Here is a 23318-nt window from a genome sequence, read left to right on the forward strand (position 1 = left end):
GGGGGGAAGAAGCCCTTACCTTTTAGCAACATATTCTGGAATATTATAGATGAAATGAAAATTAAAATGTAGAACTAGAACCAGTAGTGAATCATTCTTAACACATAGCAAAAAAGTGGAAAGCACCAGATAAAGCAGTTAGGTATTAACAAAGGGAAAATTAGATTTGAAGAATTCAAACCGAACAGTCGTTGCAATATTAGTAATAGAATGGGGCTGCACAGCTAAAACATTAAAAGCCAAACCAAGCAGCCATACTCATTTTGATGGGTTTTCCTGCAGACTGGTAGGTTTAGTGCTTGTCACAGCAATTCCAAATACTAAGGAGCATTGTTAACCAAATTTGCTGTAGAATTTCCAGCTGCCGAGTTTTTTTGTTTGTTTGTTTGTTTTTGCCATTGCACAAATCCGCTTCAATTGATTAGTTGCTTTGGCCGCAGACTGTCTTAGGAATTTGACTTAGGTTGTTGGTTTCTTTCTGCAGTGTCGTTAGTGAGAAAAATTCCAATTTGTCAATACGTGTAACTATGTCTGTTAGTGATGATACATAACGTTGCTTGTGAATTTCCCAGGCAGTGGCTTGCAATCCAGAAATTGAGAAGCAAAATCCACAAGAAAGTAGATAGGAAAGCCAGCAAAGGAAGGAAACTTCGGTGAGTTACTTTTTAGAAAAAATGTTAATGTTGTATTTTGTTATCTCTTCTCTTGCATGTTGTTACACCATTTTTCTATTTCTTCTGATGATTCTGCTATTAAGGAGCAAAAAAATAACTAAAACATTACTCGAGACTTTATTATTAATATTTTTTTTGGCTGTGCCTATGGCATGTGGAAGTTTCCAGGCCAGGGATCAAACCCATGCCACAGCAGTGACTTGAGCCCCTGCAGTGACAATGCCAGATCCTTAACCTGCTGAGGCCACAAGGGAACTCCTTGAGGCTTTTTGGAGATTCAGTTTCTCTTACTCTGAAATGGAAAGATAGTTTCAGTTGATTTTTGTTCTCCTGTTGTGAATGGATGGGTTAAATAATATTGTATTTCCTCTGGACAAGTAGTAATAGGAAAATAAAACTAGTTGAAATTGCCTTAGTTTTAAAAAAAAGATTTCCTTAGAATAATATAAAAATTGTATTTCGGAGTCTTCTTTAGTATAGGATTATTTTGGGAGTTCCCTGGTAGATTAAGGATCCGGTATTGTCACTGTGGTGGCACAGGTTTGATCCCTGGCCCCAGAACTTATGTGTGCCACAGGTGCGGTCCCAAAAAAAAAAAAAAATGAGTAGGATTGTATTGTTCCATTTTCATGATGCCATATATGTACCCAGTACTAAAAAGATATAAATGAAGGATTCCAGAGACTGTTAACACTTCAGTGAGATGAGGAATATGATTTTTATGAGAAAACGGAAATTTCTGAGTGTAGGAAAGCCCTCAACCTTGCGAGCTCTTGAAGGAATCTTAAAAGTGTGGAGACAAAAGAAGGAGCAAGAATAGAAGTGAGGTTGCTCTGCTTTCAGACTTAGATTCCTTGTAGCTATTTTTATATATTACATAATATCACTCACACGAGGCCTCAATGTCAAAGAAACTACTTGTAATTCAGGTGCATATTGAAAAAAATCTTGAACTCATTGTGTTAGGACAGTTTTAGGCAGATAGCTAATCCCACGTCCTTATTAGAGCCTGCCTGTCATTAAATTCCCTTTAGACAAATGTGGATCTATCTCATTTTAAAATATCTTAAGAGAAGCAGATTCCACTTCTTTAATTAACTAGTTTTAGTATTTAACGGAACTCATCAGGAAATGCTTATTTTTCTTTAACTTTGCAGAAGTGCAAAGTAGCTTTTCATCATCTTTTGATTGAAAGTCACTGTTCTTAAATCACAGGTTAAAGTGTTATAATTTGTTTAACTTTTTGCATGTCGAAATCTCTACATCTTCCTACTTTTCCAAGTGTGTTCTCAGTGTACCAATTAGGAGCATGGACTCAAGAGCCTGGCTGCCTGAGTTTGAATCCAGGCTTTGACACTGACTAGTAGCTGCTTTGAGCAAGACCCTTAGAGCTCTGTGCTGGCTTCTGCATCTGTAGAATGGGGATGATAATAGGATCAGACTTGTAGGGTTGCTGTGAGGATCAAGTGAGTAAGTATATCTACAGCGTTTAGAGCAGCACCAGGTACGAGTAAGCACTGTTTAAGTGTTTGTTGTCATTAGTACTGCCATTATTATTGCTGTTATAATTCCCAAACTGGGTCAGTCCCTTACTGTGATGTTCATTTACTTGCCTCACACACACCTCTTTGGTACCTTTCTCTTCGGCAACCCCACCCCCTCGACACCATAGAGGTTTAAAGAAGAATGTTAGTGATAGTACTTTATGATTGACCAGGCCGAGTAAAGTACCTGTTCTGTAATATTGAGATCAGATTTTTCTCCAATACTGTGCTTTTAAAATGACAGCTTTGAGGGAGTTCCTGTCGTGGCTCAGCAGTAACGAACCCAACTAGGATCCATGAGGACGTGGGTTCAATCCCTGGCCTCGCTCAGTGGGTTAAGGATCTGGCGCTGCCGTGAGCTGTGGTGTAGGTTGCCGATGCGGCTTGGATCTGGCGTTGCTGTGGTTGTGGCATAGGCTGGAGCTTACAGCTCCGATTCCACCCCTAGCCTGGGAAGCTCCATATGCCATGGGTACGGCCCTAAAAACAAAAAAAAAAACTTACAGCTTTGAGAAAGACAAATACTCTAGTTATCACTTTTATTTGGAAACTAAAAAATAAAACGAATGTATATAACAAAACAGAAACGGACTCACAGATATAGAAAACAGACTAGTGGTTATCATTGGGGAGCGGGGAAGAGGGAAGCGCAAGAGAGGGACAGGGATTAAGAGACACCGACTGCTGTGTATAAAATAAAGAAGCAAAAATGTAGATCAACTATACTGTGAATTAATTAGCTAATTAATAAAGTAATAGCTTTATGAGGCTTTAAATGTTCTCTAGAAGGAGGAGCCCAGGTTTTCACATCAGGAGACTGACTCTGTCTGGCCATATGATTTTGGTTATTCTTTCTTCTCTGAGCCTCCCTTTTCTCACTTAATAAGTGGAGATAATAATCCCTACTTTATAGATTTGACTTAAGGATTAAAATAAAGTGTATATGTCTGGTACACAGTAAGCATTTGAAAATTAATTTCTTTGGTTTCTCCTGTGTTTATCTGTTGTTCATTGCTGTTGCAAATATACGCTCTTCAAAAGAATTGAAAGAGGCAAACAATTCCTTTCTGCAATATTGTATTGTTTATGGGTTTGAAAACTCTTAGGGCAGCTATGGTTGTGTGTCCCTTGAGCAAGACAAGAATTGTGCTGCTGGATCCAGACAATTGCAACCTTACTGTCTAATGTTGTCCCTTGTAAATGTGTTTCTGGATAATCGTGAAAGTAAAGTTCACACACCCGTCAGGTAAGACTTTCTGTAAGATGCAGCCTTCACGCCGAGGAGACTAGGAGGAGTCAGCCTACAGAAAGGCCAAAAAGAATAAGGTTTGCCAAAACACAGACTCGGGCGTGTACACGTCCATTTCAGGAACTGCAGTTCATTTGTTTTGGCTGAACCTTAAAGTGAGTATGGGGGACGGCAGGAGATGAGGCTGCATGAGTGAGCGGGTGCTGGATCGTGGTCATGCTAAGGATTTGGACTTGAGACTCTAGGGAGTCACTGAAAATCATGGAAGCCTGAGCAGATTGGAGGAGACTTTAAGGAGACACCATAGTGAGGTGCAGGGTGGGGTTCCTAGATTGGATCCTGGAAAAGAAAAAGGTAAAAATGGGTGAAATTTGAATGAGTTCTATAGTTTAGTTAATAGTTGCGTGGATGTTAATTTCCTAATTTTGGTAATTATGTTATATTTGTGTACGTTGCTAACAGTAGAGAAAGCCAGGTGAGGGTTCGCACGAGTTCGGCACTGTTTTTGCAACTTTTCTCTAAGTCTAAAATTGGTGCAAAATAAGAAGTAAAAGGGGAAGAAATAAGATCATGGGCTTTGAATCGCTTTGCAGTTTTATCATTCGTATTCACCTAGGAGACACCGGCTCTCCTGGTGACTGTGAATGTGTGCTGTGTGGGCAGATTTAGAGTGATCTTTGTTTATCGCAGGAGCCATAACTACCATTTATAAAACGCTCACTCTCAGGCACTGCAAAGCAGTTTACATGAAGAGCTAGAAAAGAGCACAGGCTCTGAGGCTAAACTGTCCGGGTTTGAAATCTGACTCTCTCACCTCCTGGCCTTGAGCCTGGGGCGAGTTACTCTACAGCTCTGTGCTTCCTTTTCCTCATCAGTGAACCAAGTACGGTAATAAGAGGCACATCTCGCAGGATTCTTCTGCAGATTGAATTAGCCGATTCATGTAAAGTGCTCAGAGAAGATCTATAACTCACTCACTGCTGCGGAGCTAACAAGTGCAAACTGGGATTTGAGCTAATTGGCCTGGTTCCAGAGCCCGTGCTTCTGACCTGTGGCTATTGAGTTGTTTCTCTGGCCAGGGCCTAGGAGGCACCATAGTGACATCTTGGCTACATCAGAATTCTGCTGTGAAGGATTTAATAGGTGGCCCAGGCTAGATGAGAATGTCATAAATAACTTCCTTAAATTAGACCTCGAGAAGAGCAGGCAGGGTGTACCGCTGTCATCACTGATAGGTTCCACCGATGAGCAAGTGTTACTCTTGTTTGTGATAGGGTTAGAGAAGATTTTCAGAAATGTCATAGCAAAAATGACCATTACCTTATGGAACTGTTTAAATTATAGCAGGTCAATGGCAACATCCTGGTCACGTTGAGCATGGCAACTTGCTAGTTGTATGCTAGAAAATAACTTATAAAAAAAGAAGTGGATTTGATCATGATTTAAGCAGAATTCATAATGTAGGTGAATTAAACTCTCAGGTCTTTCATAATGAGGTACACTGTGTTTTGTGTCTGTTCTTGCACAACAAGATTATATTTATCTCTTCTCAATATAAGAAAAGTTGGTAAAAGGTGTTTTAATACCAAAATATGCATCCAACCTCAGTAGCACTGAAATTAAATGAAATGCATTTGTATTAAGTACAGATGACTAAATCGTCTTTAATCTGATTACTTCTTAAAGCCTGTCTCATCTTGCAGTTAATAGTTGTGGAATATATTGTATTAAGGTGTAAAGGTATTCCACAGAGCAGTGCCATCCAATGGAAATATCTTTACATATGTAATTTTAAATGTTCTACTAGCCACAATTAAAAAGGGAAAAAAATGAAACAAGGGAACTTAATTTTACTGTGTTTCATTTAACGCAATATATAAAAAATATTATTTCAACAGTTTATTGTTTTTTTGGGGGGAAGGAGTTAGCCACTCCCACGGCATGCAGAAGTTCCCGGGCTAGGATCGACCCGTGTCCCAGCAGTGACCTGAACCATGGCAGTGACAACGCTGGATCCTTCACTTGCCGAGACGGCAGAGAACTCCAACAACTTACTGTTTTAAAAATGATTAATGATGTATTTTACATTTTTTTTCATCCCAAGTTTTGAAAATCTGGTACACATCTCTGTTTGGCCCTTCTCAGTTCAGATTTGCCACATTTCAGGTGCTCAGTAGCCACATGTGGCCCCTGACCCCCGGATTGGACAACACAACCACAGGGTGTATATAGTTCATAGTCTTTGGACAGTGAATTAAACAGGTCTCTGGACACAGCCAAGAGTAGTATTCATTTTTTTACATGGACAGTGAAGTCTGGTAAAGTCTAAAGGTGTTAAACTCTATTTATTAACCATATTTGTGCTTTATAATTAAATGTAAAAGTTACGTAAATAATTACATTCTCATACATGAACATAAACTTTCAGAGGGCATTTTGCTCAGTTTTTCACTTTTAAATATGTATACCTTCCGATTCACCAGCAATCTCACATATCAAAGTTTAGCCCATAGAAATGTGTAAATATACAATAATTTATATGTAGGAATCTTCACTTTAGCACTGTTTAATTTTTTTTTTTAAGAGGGCAAGCTGTGTAAATGCCTATCAATAGGAGATTTAATAAATTACAATATACTGACACAATGGAATACAGCAGCTGTGAAAAAGACTAGAGTACGACATAGTAGAAAAAAGCATAATGAGGAATATTAAGTATATATAATCTCATTTTTATGAAAAGTATTAAGTTTATGTTTGTCTTATGTATAGAAAATACTACACATGTAACAATTGTTTTTGTTTTTTAGGGCCGCACGTGCGGCATATGGAAGTTCCCAGGGTAGGGGTTCAGTCAGAGCTGCAGCTGCCGGCCTATGCCATAGTCACAGTGACGTGGGATGTGAGTTGCGTCTGCAACCTGCACAATAGGTTGCAGCAATGCTGGATCCTGAGCAGGGCCAGGAATTGAACCCTCATCCTCATGGATGCTAGTTGGGTTTGTTACTGCTGAGCCATTATAGGAACTCCTGCAAATGTGGCAGTTTTAATTAACAGCGCTTATTTCTAGGGGATAGGACTATAGGGGACTTGTCAGTTCTCTATGCATTTCTGAATTTGGATTCTTTTTATAAGAATTTTATGTTACTGGAGTTCCCGTCATGGCTCAGTGGTTAATGAATCCGAATCCAACTAGGAACCATGAGGTTTCGGGTTCGATCCCTGGCCTTTCTCAGCAGGTTAAGGATCTGGTGTTACCGTGAGCTGTGGTGTAGGTCACAGAGGAGGCTCGGATCCTGTGTTGCTGTGGCTCTCACAGGCGGCTACAGCTCCCATTCGACCCCTATCCTGGGAACCTTCATGTGCTGCGGGTATGGCCCAAGAAATGGCAAAAAAAAAAAAAAAAGACCAAAAAAAAAAAAAAGAATTTTATGTTACTTTTTATAATTGAAATAGCAGACATTTTTTAAAAAAATAAATATGCACAGTTATTTTATTTTTGCATCTTCTAAAAAGTGAAGAATTAGAAGCAATATGAGTGTTCAAAATATGAAAATATGTCATGGTACTTCCACTCCTAGAATTTTGTATATAGCTTTTGAGACCTGCTAAGTGAAAAAAAAGGATACAAAATTATGTGTGTCTATGGATTACTATATAAAATGAATGTAACTAACCAAAATATTAGTAACAGTCATCTGTAGGTAGAGGAACTACATACGCATTTTTAGTGTGTGTTCAGTTGGTTGGTTTTCCAGGTTTTCTGTAATGAATTGATAATTTTTCCAGTACTCTTGTAATGGGAAAAATCTCATCGCTGTTTTTCTTTTAAATTCATTTGTTTAAAAAAAGAATGGAATTCGGGAGGCTTAGCTGTTAGTAGTAGGGTAGATAGTCAGATTCTCTGATGTGTGAAAACATGTTTTTAAAACTGTAAAAAGAGGAGTTCCCCAGTGGCTCAGTGGGTTAAGGGTCTAGCATTGTTAGTGCTATGGCTCAAGTTTGATCCCTGGCCCAGGAACTTCTGCACATTATAGGCACAGCCAAAAAATAATGATGATAATAATAAAACTGTAAAACATTACACATGTGAAAATATTTGTATCATATTTTTATCAGTGGATATAGTAATTTGCCCAAGAAGAGTCTTTTCGGTTAGAGTTTTATAATAGGCATATTGAACAGGAAAGGATACTTCTTTGAATTCTCTTTGGTATGATTTGGTCTGTGTAAGGTCAAATATTTTTCAGCCCCCTTCAAGAGAGGATCTAAAAGCATTTCATGCAAAAACACCTTTTTTCTCTATTGGTGGAAAATTGAGGTGATGGAACTTAAATTTCCATAATACCTTGACTGAAGATCTAGGCATCAGACTTGTTATGAACCTTATTTAAAGATAAGGGAAGTGAGGAGTTCCTGCTGTGGTCCAGTGGGTTAAGGATCTGGTGTTGTCTCTGTGGCAGTGTGGGTTCGATCCCCAGCCCAGCGCAGTGGGTTAAGGATCTGGTGCTGCAGCAGCTGTGGTGTAGGTCACAGCTGTGGCTTGGATTCAGTCCCTGGCCTGGGAACTTCCATATGCCACTAGTGTGGCTGAAAAGGAAAAGATGGGGGAAGTGAAAGACGCTGTGGAGCTAGTGAGTGAAGGCAATTTTGGAAACCTTTTCTGACCCAGTGCTGGTGAGGGGTGGTGGTGATGAGGTGTTCCATGCGAGTGTTATACCACCACCTGTGCTACAGCTAGTAGGTAACTTTAAAGACTGAAAAATGATCAGATGTGTGTAGAGGAGGGGGAAATGGGGTAGTCAGGTCCTCACTGTCTGTTGTCTGGAGTGATGTTTGAGGGTTAGTGTATTGCTCAAGGGCATAGGTGTATCTCCTCTTTTTGGGGGGGCTGTGGTGTAAATGGACCTGTGTTGAAATGGGGACACTGTCATTTATAGTGTGCTGTTACCAGACTTTTCTCCTGTAGCATTAAGGAAAAGGGTTTTCTAGTTGTGAGTGGTGCATGCCTACAAATTGTTCCCCATTCCACTCTGGAGCCCCCTATTCCTCTGATTAATTCTGGAGTTTGTTACCTCATAGGATGTGTTTCCTTTTGTAAGTTCATAGTTGCTGATGTTGCTGCCTGTTTGTTTCCTACTTTATTTAGATTTCACGTCCTTAGCAAGCTTCTGAGCTTCATGGCGCCCATTGACCACACCACAATGAATGATGATGCCAGGTGAGTAATAGATTAATTATACGTCTCAAATGGCTTCATGACAGCCTGATATTGACCTGTTCTGCAGCCCGTCGCCCTCTCCATTTCTTATCAGTTAACCATTTGTCATTGGCATCATAGCAAGGATCCTTGTCACATCTCTTCACTTCCATAATAACTGTAAAACCCAAACAGAATTTCCATAAATCTCAGTGCTGCCTCTGGTGGTTTTGTGTTTGTTTTTGCTGTTTGGTTTTAACTTTAGCCACATGCCTAGGACATCTGAGCTCTTCTCCAGACACATGGGTTAGGACAGCACACACACTGGCTCTTTGTGTTTGGGGTTTTATGCATATGCTCGCCTTTTTAACATGGCTCTAGAGATTGCTGTAGAGATGTGTATTACGTTGTGTTTATTCAGGCTGCTATTGAGGATTTTTTTGTTTTGAGTATTTTTTACAAAAGAGGTACATGCTCATTTTATAAAACTGAAACAAGGTAGAAATGTTTACAGGAAAAAAATGTGTACTCATTACAGTTTGGAGATAAGCCATTTTTTAAAGAATAATTCCCTCTATATTTATTATTTGGCATTCTTCTATGTAATATGTTTATAGTATTATGTATCTAGACATATCCCTTCTCCTTTATTTATTTACCATTCATTTATATCAGGATAGATTCATACGTTCCTATTTTATTCAATTAATTATAACCTCTTACTATCATTATTTATCTTTACTTAAAATCATCTCAGATGAATGGAAAGCCCTTCAGGCTGGCTTGGGTCCTTTTGAGATGTCCCCAGTCACTCCGTGCTGCTTCCTTACTATCTGCCACAAGGTATTCTAGGCTCGTCTTATATTCCAGCCCTGGACTGTCTTTCTCCAAAGAGCCCTGACTCTTTTTAGTGGATTGTGGTTTTTAGAAACCAACATCTGGGTGTTGGGGTGCTCATTGTTCTGGGTGTCATTGTTTCTAGGCTCTCTCAGCTTACAGAGATAGAAAATAGTGTGTACATACACACATGCCCATACCCAAGAGATAGCCACTTTTAACATCTCAGAATATTTCCTTTCAGTCTTTATAAGTTCCCTGAGTTCTCTTTTATTTTTATTTTTCTAACTTTTTTTGTCTTTTTAGGGCCGGACCTGTGGCATATGGAGGTTCCCAGGCTTGGCATCCAGTTGGAGCTATAGCTACTGGCCTACACCACAGCCACAGCAATGCCAGATCCTTAACCCACTGATCGAGACCAGGGATCAAACTTGCATCTTCATGGATACTAGTTGGGTTTGTTAACCACTGAACTACAATGGGAACTCCTGAGTTCCCTTCTAGTGTGTCTTTTTTTTTTTTGGCTGTCCTTGCAGCATGCAGAAGTTCTCAGGCCAGGGATTGATCTGGTGCCACAGCAGTCACCTGAACCACAGCAGTGGCAACACTGAGTCCTTAACCATTAGGCCACCAGGAAACTCCCACTGTGACCATTTTTATATCATTAAAATTATTTTTAAAATTTGACTAATTTTTTAATAATGTTACTTAGCTATTGTTGGAACTTTAAATTGTTTTTAATTTTGTTGTAATGATGTGCTAAACATTTTTAAACATAAATCTTTATCAAGTGAAATTATTGGTTATAATGTAGGTATATGTGGGTTTTGCCAGCTTTATCCCTCAAACTACATTTAACCTTCTTATTTGAGAGTATTTAGTTTGCTGCTAAACCCCATAAGATTTCCCTCCTTGCTTGAAAAGTGGTAGATGTGCAAGTTTAGTTCAACACAGTGATTATTAATTGGTCTCCCCTGGTCACAAGGTGGCTGCTCTAGCTTCAGCCATCAAGCATGCATTCCAGGCAGGGAGAAGAGGGAGGGATTGGTGTCAGCCATACCTATCTTTTATCAGAACTGTAAAAGTGTCCCAGAATCCCCTCCCAAACTTGTCATACCCCATCAGCCATGACTCTGTTACACTGTCACTTCAGGTAGAGTGGGCACTCGAGGCATCAGGAATGTGTTTGTTGGAAAATAGTCCGGTGGCCTTAGGTGTTCATGGGAAAAAAGGCTATCCCTTGTGGGCTGATTGCTAATCATCAGTATTGTTCTCCAGCTGATCTAGCAACACAAAGACCTTACTAGAAGTCTTGTAGTTGGAGCACCGAGCGAGCGTTTGTTTTTACCAAGTACACTCCCTTCCCGTTGTGTTTCCTAAGGAAGTAGAGGCAGGCAGCCGCGTTACCACTTACGCTCCGTAGTCTGAATAAGCCGGACTAACTATAGACAGAATAAGTAGGTATTAGCTCTTTCTGCTTCTGGTATTAAATTATCCAGTGTGCCTGTAGGTAGTATTACTTTGTCTTAAGAAGAAAGCAGTTTTTGTTTAGGTAATTCCGTAATTGGAAATAATCTAGTACTGTGCTATTTGATGTCCTGCTTTGTACACCACAAAACATCGAGGAATGGGAAACTTTCCTTTTAGTATCAGTGCATACTAGTTTCCTCCAAGTGAGTAGTTCTGGTTTTACTAAGTTACAAATATGTCATTCTTTTTTTTAAAATTTATTTATTTTTTTATTATAGTTGATATACAAATGTGCCAATTTCTGCTGTACAGCGAAGTGACTGAGGAATACATATATATCGCAGGAGATTGGATATAGTTCCCCGTGCTCTGCAGATGGACCTCCTTGTTAGATATGTCATTCTTGATGTGCTTATATAGAGGTTTTTTTATTTTATTTATTTATTTATTTATTTTTTTGTGATTTTGAGGTAGAGAAAGGCTTTTTTTTTTGCCTTTTTGTCTTTTCTAGGTCTGCACCCTCAGCACATGGAGGTTCCCAGGCCAGGATTTAGTCAGAGCTGTAGCCGTCGGCCTACGCCAGAGCCACAGCAATGCCGGATCCTTAACCCACTGAGGGAGGCCAGGGATCAAACCCACAACCTCGTGGTTCCTAGTTGGATTTGTTAACCACTGAGCCACGATGGGAACTCCGAGAGAGGATTTTTAAGCATGACACCAAGGACAAAAGCCATATGGAAAATATTAGTAGATTTGATTACATAAAAGTCATATTGAAGAGTTTCTGTTGTGACTCAGTGGGTTAAGAACCTGATTAGAATCCATGAGGACAAGGGTTCAATCCCTGGCCTTGCTCAGAGAATTAAGGATCTGGCACTGCCATGAGCTGTGACATAGGTCATAGATGGCAGCTCGGATCTTGTGTTGCTGTGGCTGTGGTGTAGGTTGGCAGCGGCAGCTCTGATTCGACCTCTAGCCTGGGAACTTCCATATGCACTAGGTGTGGCCGTTAAAAGGGAAGAAAAAAGAAAAAGTTACAAGTAAATGACAAACTGGAAAGAAAAAGTTCAATATATGATGTTACTGTGTAATAAGCTAGGTAAAGATTTTTAGGGAGTTCCCATCATGGCGCAGCAGAAACGAATCCAACTAGGAACCATGAGGTTGCGGGTTCAATCCCTGGCTTCGCTCCCTGGGTTAAGGATCCGGCATTGCCGTGAGCTGTGGTGTAGGTCAAAGACAAGGCTTGGATTCTGTGTTGCTGTTGCTCTGGTGTAGGCCGGCAGCTGTAGCTCCAATTAGATCCCTAGCCTGGGAACCTCCATATGCCGCAGGTGCAGCCCTAAAAAGCAAAAAAAAAAAAAAAAAGGATTTTTAAAAATCTCTGAGAATATCCCAGTAAAAATAATAATGGGCATAAGGAGGATGGGAGTAACATATACACACTACTGTATAAAATAGATAATTAACAAGAACCTACTGTATGGCACAGGGAATTACTCAATAGTTTGTAATAACCTATATGGGAAAAAAGAATGGATATGTATATATATAAATAAAACCGAGTCATTTTGCTGTATACCTGAAACTAATACAACATGGTAAATTTTTAAAAATGGGTAGAGCATGTCAACAAGCAAACTTAGAAATTTAAAAGAAAAATCACAAATGGCCAAAAAACATAAAGACTGTCAATCTCTTTAATCAAAGAAATATAAATTAAAATAATGAGATTTCATTTTTTTTCTTATTAAAGTGGAAAGCAGGAGTTCCCGTCGTGGCTCAGTGGTTAACGAATCCAACTAGGAACCATGAGGTTGCGGGTTCGATCCCTGGCCTCGATCCCTGGGTTAAGGATCTGGTGTTGCCGTGAGCTGTGGTGTAGGTCGCAGACCTGGCTCGGATCCTACATTGCTGTGGCTGTGGTGTAGGCCAGTGGCTACAGCTCCAATTAAACCCCTACCCTGAGAACCTGCATATGCTGCGGATGTGGCCCTAGAAAAGACAAAAAAAAAAAAAAAAAAAAAAAAACAAAACAAAAACAGTGGAAAACATTAAATGATTGGTAATCCCCAGTGTTGATGGTGCGGGGAAACACTTTCATATAACTGTTATTGGGAATGTAATCGGCAACATTATTTTGGAGGGCTATCTGGCAATATTTTTTAAAATTTTAAATAAATTTATCTGTTGACCCAAAAACCCACTTCTAGGAATTGACCTAAGGAAATAGCAGGTTGGCAGATTTTTTTGTGTGTCAAGGGTCTCTATTGTAACATTGTTTATAATGGGGAAAAATAAGAAATAGCCCAAATGACCATCAGTAGGGACCTAGTTGAATATATCACAGAAAATCATTCAGTGAAGCTATAAGCAGCTCTTAAAGGAGGAAGTGGAGCTGTATATATTAACGTAATGTTTAGTGTACTAAGTAGGCTACAAAATACTATATCAAATCCTACTTTTGAGTGAATAGACATATATGATTGACAAAAACATGGTACCTTAAATATTATACTGTCATGGAAATATCTCCAGGTTATTTTGTTAACTAGAAAAAGAAACAGTTCTTGTAACATGATCCGTTTATGGTTTTAAAATAAAAATTGAAGTTATATATGTACACATACATAAACATACATGTTATAGAGTTTAGGAAAATGCCTAGGAAGTTCATACATCAATAATATTTAAAATATTTATGGAAGTTCCCATTGTGCTCAGTGGTAAGGAGCCCAGCTAGTATCCGTGAGGTTGCAGGTTCGATCCCTGGCCTCGCTTAGTGGGTTAAAGGATCCAGCGTTGCCATGAACTGTGGTATAGGTTGCAGACACGGCTCAGATACTCTGGATGCTGTGGCTGTGGCTGTGGCCAGCAGCTGTAGCTCCGACTCAGCCCCTAGCCTAGGAACTTTCATAAGCCGCAGATGCAGCCCTAAAAAGAAAAACAGAAAAAAGAAAAATATTTACCTACGTGGAAGGGACTAGGATGAGGAAGGGACAGAGGGTTTCATTTTTCATACTTCTGTTTTGCTCTGCTTTCCTGCCATGAGAATGCATTCGTATTGGTTGTCACTAAAAAATAAGAAACTCTGAAACTGTGTACACTAAACTCTTCACAAATTGCTCAGAGTAGAAGACACATTTTACTTTCTAGTGTATGTATTTTTGTAGTATTTGGTTTTTACAGTGAGTTTGTATTGCTTTTATCAGCAGAACAGGGCATGTTCATCAAAAAATGTATATATATATCGTTAGTATAGAGAGGAGGTGGGAAGGTCCTTATTGTTTCTTGTTGAAATATTACATAAATGAAAGATCTTGCCCTTAAGGCTTCTGCCCTGTGAACCATATGGATAAAACCGGCTTTTGAACACCCCGTTAGCTTCTTTCCAGGCTCTCCCCTCCCCTTTTTTAATCGTGGTAAAAAATTCTCAACAGGTTTTCCAGCCCTTTCGGTTTCTTATTCCAGAGGCCACTCTGCCTGTGGTTCCTCCTACCCAGGTCTGGAGAGAGAAGCCCTTCTCTTGTCTTTACTTGTTTCTCGGGTCCAGTTTATTGTTCCACACACATGCCTGTGTTGGGTTAATATCCAGTATGAATAGAGGAGCAGGGGGACTCCTTGGGCTGTTAACTTGTCCTTAATCCCCCACGTCCTTTGTCCAGCTTGAGCTCAGAAAACTTGCACTTGGTGGAATTGAATTGAGACTGGAACAGAACTCATTACAGGAGAGGGAGCAGAAATCTTTAGTACAGGGTATTAAAAATAATCCTTCCTGGAAGAAGTCCTCTCTGCAAAAGGATCTTTAGAAAGGTAGTGGTATCTTTTCTATTGGGAGGAAGAAGAGAAACCCCGCGTTGCCCCTCTCTTAGGGGTTTGCTTGCAGGGGAGGAGATTACCATGAGTCTAAAGAACAGTCACTGGCTTTGCTGGACCCTTGGGCACTCTTGCCACTGGGCAGAGCGGCTCCCAGAACAGCTCCTGTTTGCCCTTCAGACTCCTCTTTGTGAAGAGGGAAGTACTGTGTGATGCTGTGGAGAGAGTTAGTGGCCCCATGGGCTGAGGCGGACACGGGGCTTGATGTCCCATCGGTAGAGAACCGCTCTATGCGTGTTGTCACCACCAAGAACAGGCCAGTGAGTTATTTGCTGACTTAGAGGATTGCTGTTCCCCTCTCTGACTGCTGAAGTTATTCTAAGCTTATCAAGGACATTTCAGAAACAGAGCTTACCTGACATGCTGCGAAACCCCAGGGTGCTGTTAGTCCAGAGGGAATATGAACTAACACTTCAGGTGATCTTTTTCCCCCTTTGTTAGGGCTGCACCCGAGGCATATGGAAGTTCCCAGGCTAGGGTTCTAGTAGGAGCTACAGCTGCCGGCCTACGCCACAGCCACAGCCACTCGGGATCCAAGCCACATCTGTGACCTACACTGAAACTCATGGCAGTGCCGGATCCCCAACCCACTGAGCGGGATCAGGAATTGAACCCGCATCCTCATGGATACTAGTCGGGTTTATCACCCAACACAGTGGGAACTCCCTTCAGGTGGTCTTTTATTATGGTTCTAACAAAATGCAGAATTTGTTGGTTGTAGGATAATCATCTGAGTTTTTGCCTGTGTTTTTGAAAGACCCTCTGAGCAGACGCTTAAAGAAGTTCATTCTTTTTCATTTGCTGCGCTGAGTAGGTCAGATAGTAAAATGCCAGTGTGACAAGTAGGAGACATACATTCTAAAACTTCTGACACAGCTCGAGACGTGTTCCTCACAACTGGCCACTGCCCCAGATATGGAAAGGGGATCCCCAGGAACCACTTGCACTGTTGGCATGGGTTTTGTTGTCAGCAGAGGATGGTCTGAGCAGCAGTGTATGCCTGAGAAAATTGGTGTTTGCCTTGTGCTCACTGCTGCTTCGGAGAGCGGTCATTAGACGAAATCTGATTCTGGTGCTGTCGTTGGAAGGGTAGGTTATTGTCTTCTCCTCAGAAGCTTTTTTCCTACTAGAAAAATGATAGCAGTATCAACATTTTGTTGGTACTCCATTCCTCTGCAAAGAAGGTAAAGATATTCCCTTCCCAGTAGGAATAGCAAGAATTTTTATTCTAGCCCCCATCCCCTCCCCACAAATAAAAAAATCACTTTCCCCACTCCTTTTATAAAGCTGCTGGCTTTAAAAACGCAGAGAGGATCTGCTAATGATAACTGCAGAGGACCAAATTCGTTATTGTTTTACATCCGGAGTTTTAGAAATGTACAAATGTAATCCAGCCTTGTAAAGTGCTTTGTCAACATCACTGCCACGCTGCTCTTGAGATGCCTCGGAATAATAGAATTTGTACAGGCAATTTATCTTCCGCGTGCCACTTTTGTGTGTGGGTCTGCACCCTAACTGTGGGCACATCCTGCCACTCTACTGACGGTATTCTCTTCTCCCTAATTGGCAACCCAGAGGTTACTAGACTGTTTTTGATGTCCCGTTACCTACTTCACCCCCTTTTTCTTAAATTAGATGCCACACACTGAGTCATGGCAAAGTGTTCGGATGAAGTTTGCTCGGCGTCTGAGAGCATATCAGCTAATAACCCAGACCTCCATAGACCGCTTCTCGTTGGGGAAAAACTTGCCAGCAAGAATGGCGACAATGCAGATGTTTTCTCTGAGGCTTCTTATCTCCCAAAAAGACACAGGTTGTTCTGACAGGCGAAACAAGGCGGTGCAAATATGCACATTGATCTAATCAGCGGCGGGAGCGCTGCTTGCACTGGTGCTGCCTGTCCCCAGCACCATTAAAGGCGCCCATTACTCTTTTATTAGCGGTTCCCTCTCTCCCTTATCAGATTTCAGAATGAACATAACTCATGGCAGTGATTTGATCTCTTGTTAAAGAGGATTACAGCTTTGCATTAACTCGGATTGACACAGTTTATAATTTGCTTGTTGATACTCAGGTGGGCGGCGTGATGCATTTGGCCCCCCAGCAGTGCTGAGGGCAGAGGACCCCCATTGATCGTCATTACAGATGGGGTCCGGCTCGGAGCCCGGGGCTCAGGCCTTCCTCCTTCCCTAGCGGATAAGGACAGAGGGAACGTCCTCAAGTTCAAACCTGGCTCGTGGGCCAGAGTTTTCCTGCTGGATTGAAAAGAAATCACTGCCCTTGTTGCTTCTGTATTTCCTGATTCCCTGCAGTTCAGTCTTCTAGAATTTTGGAGAATTTGCCTTCTCAGATTGACGCCGAGTTCCAAGCAGGTTGTAGCAAGAGAAAAACACATTTTCTAGAAAGAGATTGTTGGTGCTGAACAGATAAATCTTTTCTCAAAATGGAGTTACTTGACTTTAGAAAGAAACTGCAGTCAAATCCTCATAATTTCTTCAAAGGATTGTGATTCCAGTTTTTCTCCCAAAGGGATATTTCACATTCATTACAGTGGGTATAAATGTTTCTCTTAAGGAATTATTATTTTTAATTTTTGTAGTCTATTATTATTGTCTTTTAAAATGCAGTTCTCTTATAGATACTCTATTAGTCACAGTGAAGTAACTTGTAAGAAAGTAGGCAACAGTTAATATTTGTCACCTGAATTCAGATTAGTCGTCCATCCATATTATTGATATCTTTCCCACAGCCATCGCTGGGCCGCCTGAGCAGCCTGGGTTGCTAAGCTTTGCGGATCATCCTAGCTTTTAAATGTGTTCCTTTGCTATGATTTATCCACCCTGAGTCTGATACCCTTTTTCTGATTGGTAGTGAAGTGACACTTACTGAGCATTTACTGTATGTCAGACACTGTACTAAACTCTTCATGTATATTTTCGTTCAATCCTTATAAGAAACCACTGAAGTGATTGATACCTTTACAATAAGAATACTGAGACATTGGTGTTCCTGTTGTGACTCAGCGGGTTAAAAACCTGACATAGTGTCCATGAGGATTCAGGTTCGACCCTTGGCCTCACTCAATGGGTTAAGAATCTGACATTGCTGGAGTTCCCATCGTAGCACAGTGGTTAACAATCTGACTGGGAACCATGAGGTTGCGGGTTTGATCCCTGGCCTTGCTCAGTGGGTTAAGGATCTGGCGTTGCCGTGAGCTGTGGTGTAGGTTGCAGACGCGGCTCGGGTCCCGCGTTGCTGTGGCTCTGGCGTAGGCCAGTGGCTACAGCTCCGATTAGACCCCTAGCCTGGGAACCTCCATATGCTGCGGGAAGCAGCCCTAGCAAAGGCAAAAAAAAAAAAAAAAAAAAAAAGAATCTGGCATTGCTGAGAGCTGAGGCGTAGGTTGTAGATGCAGCTTGGTGTTGCAGTGGCTGTGAGGTAGACCACAGCTGCAGCTCGGATTTGATCCCTAGCCTGGGAACTTCCATATGCTGCAGGGGCAGCCTGGGGAAAACAAATAAAAATAAAAATAAATAAAGAGTAGAGAGACATGGAACAATTTGTAACTTGCCCAAGATAAACAGCAAGTTTGTAGCAGAGCTAGTATATGCATCTGGGAATGCGCTCCTGACCCCTGCCATTGTTTCCAAGAAAGCAGCAGGCTTTCAGAAATATGTGGCAATAATGTACAAAGGGAAGCCCCCTCCACCCCCAACACGCATATACAGGGTCTTTCTCACCATTCAGAACTTGCTTGGGAGGGAGAAAACTTACTTGGATTAAAACAGTTTTTTCTTGTTATTATAGTAAAAATGCTTTTCACATTTTAGTGTGAATCACTGAATTTCCAGACCTGCTCTTTTTTTTTTTTTTTTTTTTTTTTGGTCTTTTGTCCTTTTAGGGCTGCACTTGCAGGATATGGAGGTTCCCAGGCTAGGGGTCTAATCAGAGCTGTAGCTGCCAGCCTACACCACAGCCACAGCAACGCCAGATCCAAGCCGTGTCTGTAACCTACACCACAGCTCATGGCAACACCGGGTCCTTAACCAAGGGAGTGAGGCCAGGGATCGAACCCACAACCTCATGGTTCCTAGTCAGATTCGTTAACCACTGAGCCAGAAGGGGAACTCCCCTTACTGCTTCTTTTTGGGCCTAGATTTATTTCACTTCCCACGTCCTCTGTTACACCACAGCCTCAGAACCACTAGTCTATCTAATTCGTTCCAGATGTCGTTGCCAGGTTACCCCTTCCTAAGAGAGCACTTAGAGCATGCTCTTCCTCGTTGCCCTCAGACTACTGGAACCTGCCACTCGAGGCCTGCAGGGACTTGTCGTCCTGCTGCCTTTCTTTCCTCATCACCTGGTTTGATGTGCAGGCCCTTTGTGCTGTCCCGTGGGCTAGGCGCCCCCCCTGCCATGTCCTGGGACACACTCCCTGCTCCTCCCGCTAGTGTCTCTTGCCCCTGCCCCTCCCACCTTATCTCCCTTACCCCACCTCCCCTATCCCATCTCCCCCTCCCTCCCCACCCCACCTCTCCTACACACTCCAGTGCTTTCCTGTCTTGGGGTTCCTAGTCCTTGGTTCATACCAGCCTTTCCAGGGAGACTCTGATGGTTCCCCATCCCCCACCGAGTAGGCTCTTTCATCCCTGCTTTATTTGTTCCTCTCTAAAAGTACTTATTACCGATCACCAACATACTTACTAGGGTTTTTTTTTTTTTTTTTGCTAAGAATGCTTAATTTATAAGTCAGAGTAGATTGTGTATGTTTACTATAATCCTGTATTTGGTATTATTGAGGTTTTGTGTTCATACATGTGGAATAATATATTTTGGTTCCAGTTGTATCTTGCCTTCCTTATTATATTGCATTTTTGTAGCACAGGTATCATTTGCAAAATAATTTATTTAAAGTCTTTTCTGGAATTTTCTTACGTGCAGTGGGTTCAGGATCCAGCATTGTCAATGCAGAATTCGATCCCTGGCCTGGGAACTTCACGTGCCATGGGTGCGGTCAAAAGAATAAAAGAATCAAGGAGTTTCCTGGTTGATGTCAGCCTCTTCTAAGCTAGAGAACGGACTCCAGATCCTCACCTGTTCTTCCCCAGCCCCCAGGCAGTGTGACCGCGAAGAAATCCTCTCTCTTCTTTATAAAGCGAAAATAGATAGTCCTTCCATCAGACTGCTCATTAGAGTCTTGAGAATGGAATGTTCTTTGTAATTTTTTATTTCTGAGTTGGACTGTTTTAATGATATCTTTACAGATAATTGATTAAACAAAACTTCGGTTTTCACATGCGTACATATTATGACATTGTCTGGTCTGCAACACAGACGTCCCCGTTTCTGTGCAGACCTGAGAAGAGCTGGCTGTAGGTCTTCTGTCTGAAATGCCTTTAAAGGCCTTCAGCTCATGAGTCTGTTACTTAATAAGAATTTGCTAGTAAGATTATTTTTGAAAACAGTCCTTTTCCAAAGCCTTCTTGCCTTTTACAAAAACCTCTGCAAGTCATCTAACTCCTTTAATTCACAGGTTTTCATGGACTTACAGTGGGTTACAGCTCTATAAACCCACCGTAAGTTGAAAATATCACAGGTTGAAAATGCATTTCATACACCTAGCCTTCTGCCATCCCGGCTGAACCCAGCCCACCTTAAACTGCTCAGAAGAGTTAGGCAGAACTGCAGCCAGCACAAAGCCTGTTGCATAATCAAGTGTTGAGTGTCGCATGTCGTTGATTGGATACTATCCTGAAAGTGAGCCACAGAAGGGTTGTCCGTGTGTCTCTTGCCCGCCTGCTCCGAGGTCACCTGGCTGCCTGGGAGCTGCCCCGTGTCAGTGGTGAGGATCTCGGGCACCTCGCCAGCCCAGGGAGAGGTCACAGTTCATAATTCTAAGTCCAGTTTCTCCTAAGTGCGCATTGCTTTTGTACTGTCATAAAGTCGAAAACTTTTGAGCCATGGTGAGCCGAGGACCGTCTACACTTCGCTCTGTCCCCACAGCACTTCGTATGCAGCCGTTTCCCCACCGGCTTTTGCCCCCATTCTCTGGGGACCCTGTCTCCACGCAGGGACGTTGTACCGCCTGATGGGCCAGCTCCGTGTTCCATTCTTCACTCTCAGCCACACAGGCAAAGCCGCAGAGACAGAGTCCAGCTTTGGGCCTTCTCGTTCCTAGTCCTTTACCTAGAGGATTTCTGAGGTCTTTTTACTTAGGATGAACCCTGGGACAGGCTCTTTCAAGAACACTCTTGTATTTCCACCATTTCCAAAGTGTGTATGTGGCAAACTTGGTGCTACTGTAGGTTCTCTCCTGCCCAGTAACCCTACTGGCTATGGTTTCCAGCGGCCCTTCTGCTCAGTACTGGTTACTGTGGAAACGTGGAGTATTTGGACAGGGCTCTGTGATGAGCAGTTCTAGTTTTAGGTCAGTTTCTTTGGACTGCTTTCAGGGTTTGGTTTAAGAAAGCAGTTCTGGAATGGCTCCTGCCTGTGCATTAACAAGGCATCGTAGTCCCTGGTTACCTTTGTTGTTTCTCGTGTTGGTATCAAGTGTCAAACCAAAAAGGGGTGTGGAGATAAAGGGCATCGCCTCATTGTACTTCGGGGAGTCGGGCACTCGTAAGGGGAAAAGCTGTTAGTGACGGCCCTGGAAGCGAGTCCTGCAGAGCCATCCCCACACCCTGTGTGTTTATCCTCTGTCTCCCTCTGGGGAGCAGGCCGCTTTATAAACATTAGCTCTTCTACCCTCTGGGCACCTCCACTTAAAAGGTAAATAAGACTGAAGGCTCTTTCTTCTCCAATATAGATGAGGAAACATTGGCCCAGAGAGGGAAATTACTTGGTCAGGGGCAGGGGAGGCCCCGGGGTGCTGGGCGTCCCGCAGTGGGCGGCCCTGACACGTAGAAGCTACTCCTGGCCCCTTCCCCTTTCTGCTTCTGGAGGCTGGTGGGGGTTGGGCCTTTTGTCTGGTGTGGAATGTGAAATGCTGCAAAGAGGAGCAATTGTTCTTCAATGCTTTGTGCTCCCTTATAAGAAAGAAGAAATCAATACACATTTTCTCCACCACGCACTTGGCAGCACTCGGCCTCCTCGTCCACCTCTCCATCCTGCAGGGGAGGCGCAGCCCTGCAACAAAACAGACTCACCAGCTTCCAGGGGCAGAAATGCAAACCACTCATTCTGCACTTAGCAGTCAGGCTTTTAAAAACCAGTCCTGTAACTGGTGGACGTCAGGGACCTCTGACTTCACTGTCTGGTTGGTGAACTGAGGCGGGTGGCTGGGGAGGTGCCCAGTTGCAGACATCTGGAAGCCGAGGGCCCCTGGTCACTGCTCCTGGGAAGGTGCCTAGCAGGTGTCTGGATAAAACTCCATTCCCCCCGCCCCCTGCCCCGTGCCCCCCCCCCCCCGTTTCTCTCTGATTTACAGAGGGGAGGGGGAAGGGCTTTGAAGGAAACCTTTAAAAATAAAGAAATTGACAGGTGTAGGGCATCAATTGGCATTTATCAATTAATGTAAGTAATCTGTCCAGACAAGAGCCCGATCTCAGGGTGATTTTATATTTTAATCAGACAGTGTGGTACTGATACCTGTAGCTTCCTGCCATTAAACAGGTAGGTGTGGGGCCTGAATGACAGAGAATTTGCTGCCATTAACAAAGGTAGTTTAGGTGAACAGCTTTACAGGGCCTGGTGGGGGTCAGTTTATTGGCTTGGAGGCTCCGCCTGGGCGAGGGTGCGGGCGTCCTTCCCACCGAGGAGATGGGCAGACCTGGGGCCAGGAGGAGTTGGCCAGGGGAGGCGTCCCGAGAGAAGAGGAGGGAGGAGGGCCGAGAGCAGAAGCCGGGGGCGGGGAGGGGGATGTGGAAGGAAGATGGGAAAGACCAAGAGGGTGGAGCCCAAACAATTCGAGGTGGTTGCACCTGGGGCGCGTGGGGGGGGGCCGACAGCACCTGCTCCGAGGGCCCCGAAGGGACCTTCGTGTCCTGCCAGTGTTAGTGGGGCTTTTGGTAAAGTCAGTCCTCCAGCTTTTCACTGGAAGTAACGCATGCTTTGCTGAAACTCTGTGGGTCGAAGACAAACGCGTTCATTAATTCTGTGTGTTTTGACCCCCTAAAAAGTAGCCGTTAAGCTGGAGCTGAGGGAAGCGTCATCCTCGGCCGCCCCCAGCCCTGGGCAGTCGGGCCGCAGTCCTGATAGGGCTACAAATGTAACTCAGTGTCAGCCTCCCCTCCGTGCAGTCGGAGGAAGTGATTCACGTCTAAGCAGTGAAGCATCCCCGGGCTTTTAACAGGAGCTGTTAGAGGGGCTGCTGTTTGAACAAGGAGCTTCATCTTCCTGAAGCCAGCAGTCACAAAGCCGTAAACACGGCACCGGCCAACTCTATTGCCAGGATCGTGGTGGCTTGACGTTAATATTAAACATCTCCAGCAAGGCAGGGAGAGCTCCACAGCCCAGCCACAGAATCA

The 23318-nt window shown here is 42.8% G+C and overlaps 1 protein-coding gene across 1 annotated transcript in view; it reads left to right on the plus strand.

Annotated features, from left to right (window-relative positions):
* The window catches only part of AATF (apoptosis antagonizing transcription factor), a 101729-nt gene that overhangs the window by 70254 nt on the left and 8157 nt on the right, over window positions 1-23318 (plus strand). Inside the window, exons 10-11 of the mRNA XM_003131707.4 lie at window positions 573-653; window positions 8617-8688. Of these exons, the coding sequence (XP_003131755.1) occupies window positions 573-653; window positions 8617-8688 (153 nt within the window). The remainder of the gene's footprint in view (window positions 1-572; window positions 654-8616; window positions 8689-23318) is intronic.

The sequence above is a fragment of the Sus scrofa genome, chromosome 12 (assembly GCF_000003025.6).
Source record: "Sus scrofa isolate TJ Tabasco breed Duroc chromosome 12, Sscrofa11.1, whole genome shotgun sequence".
Taxonomy (NCBI): domain Eukaryota; kingdom Metazoa; phylum Chordata; class Mammalia; order Artiodactyla; family Suidae; genus Sus; species Sus scrofa.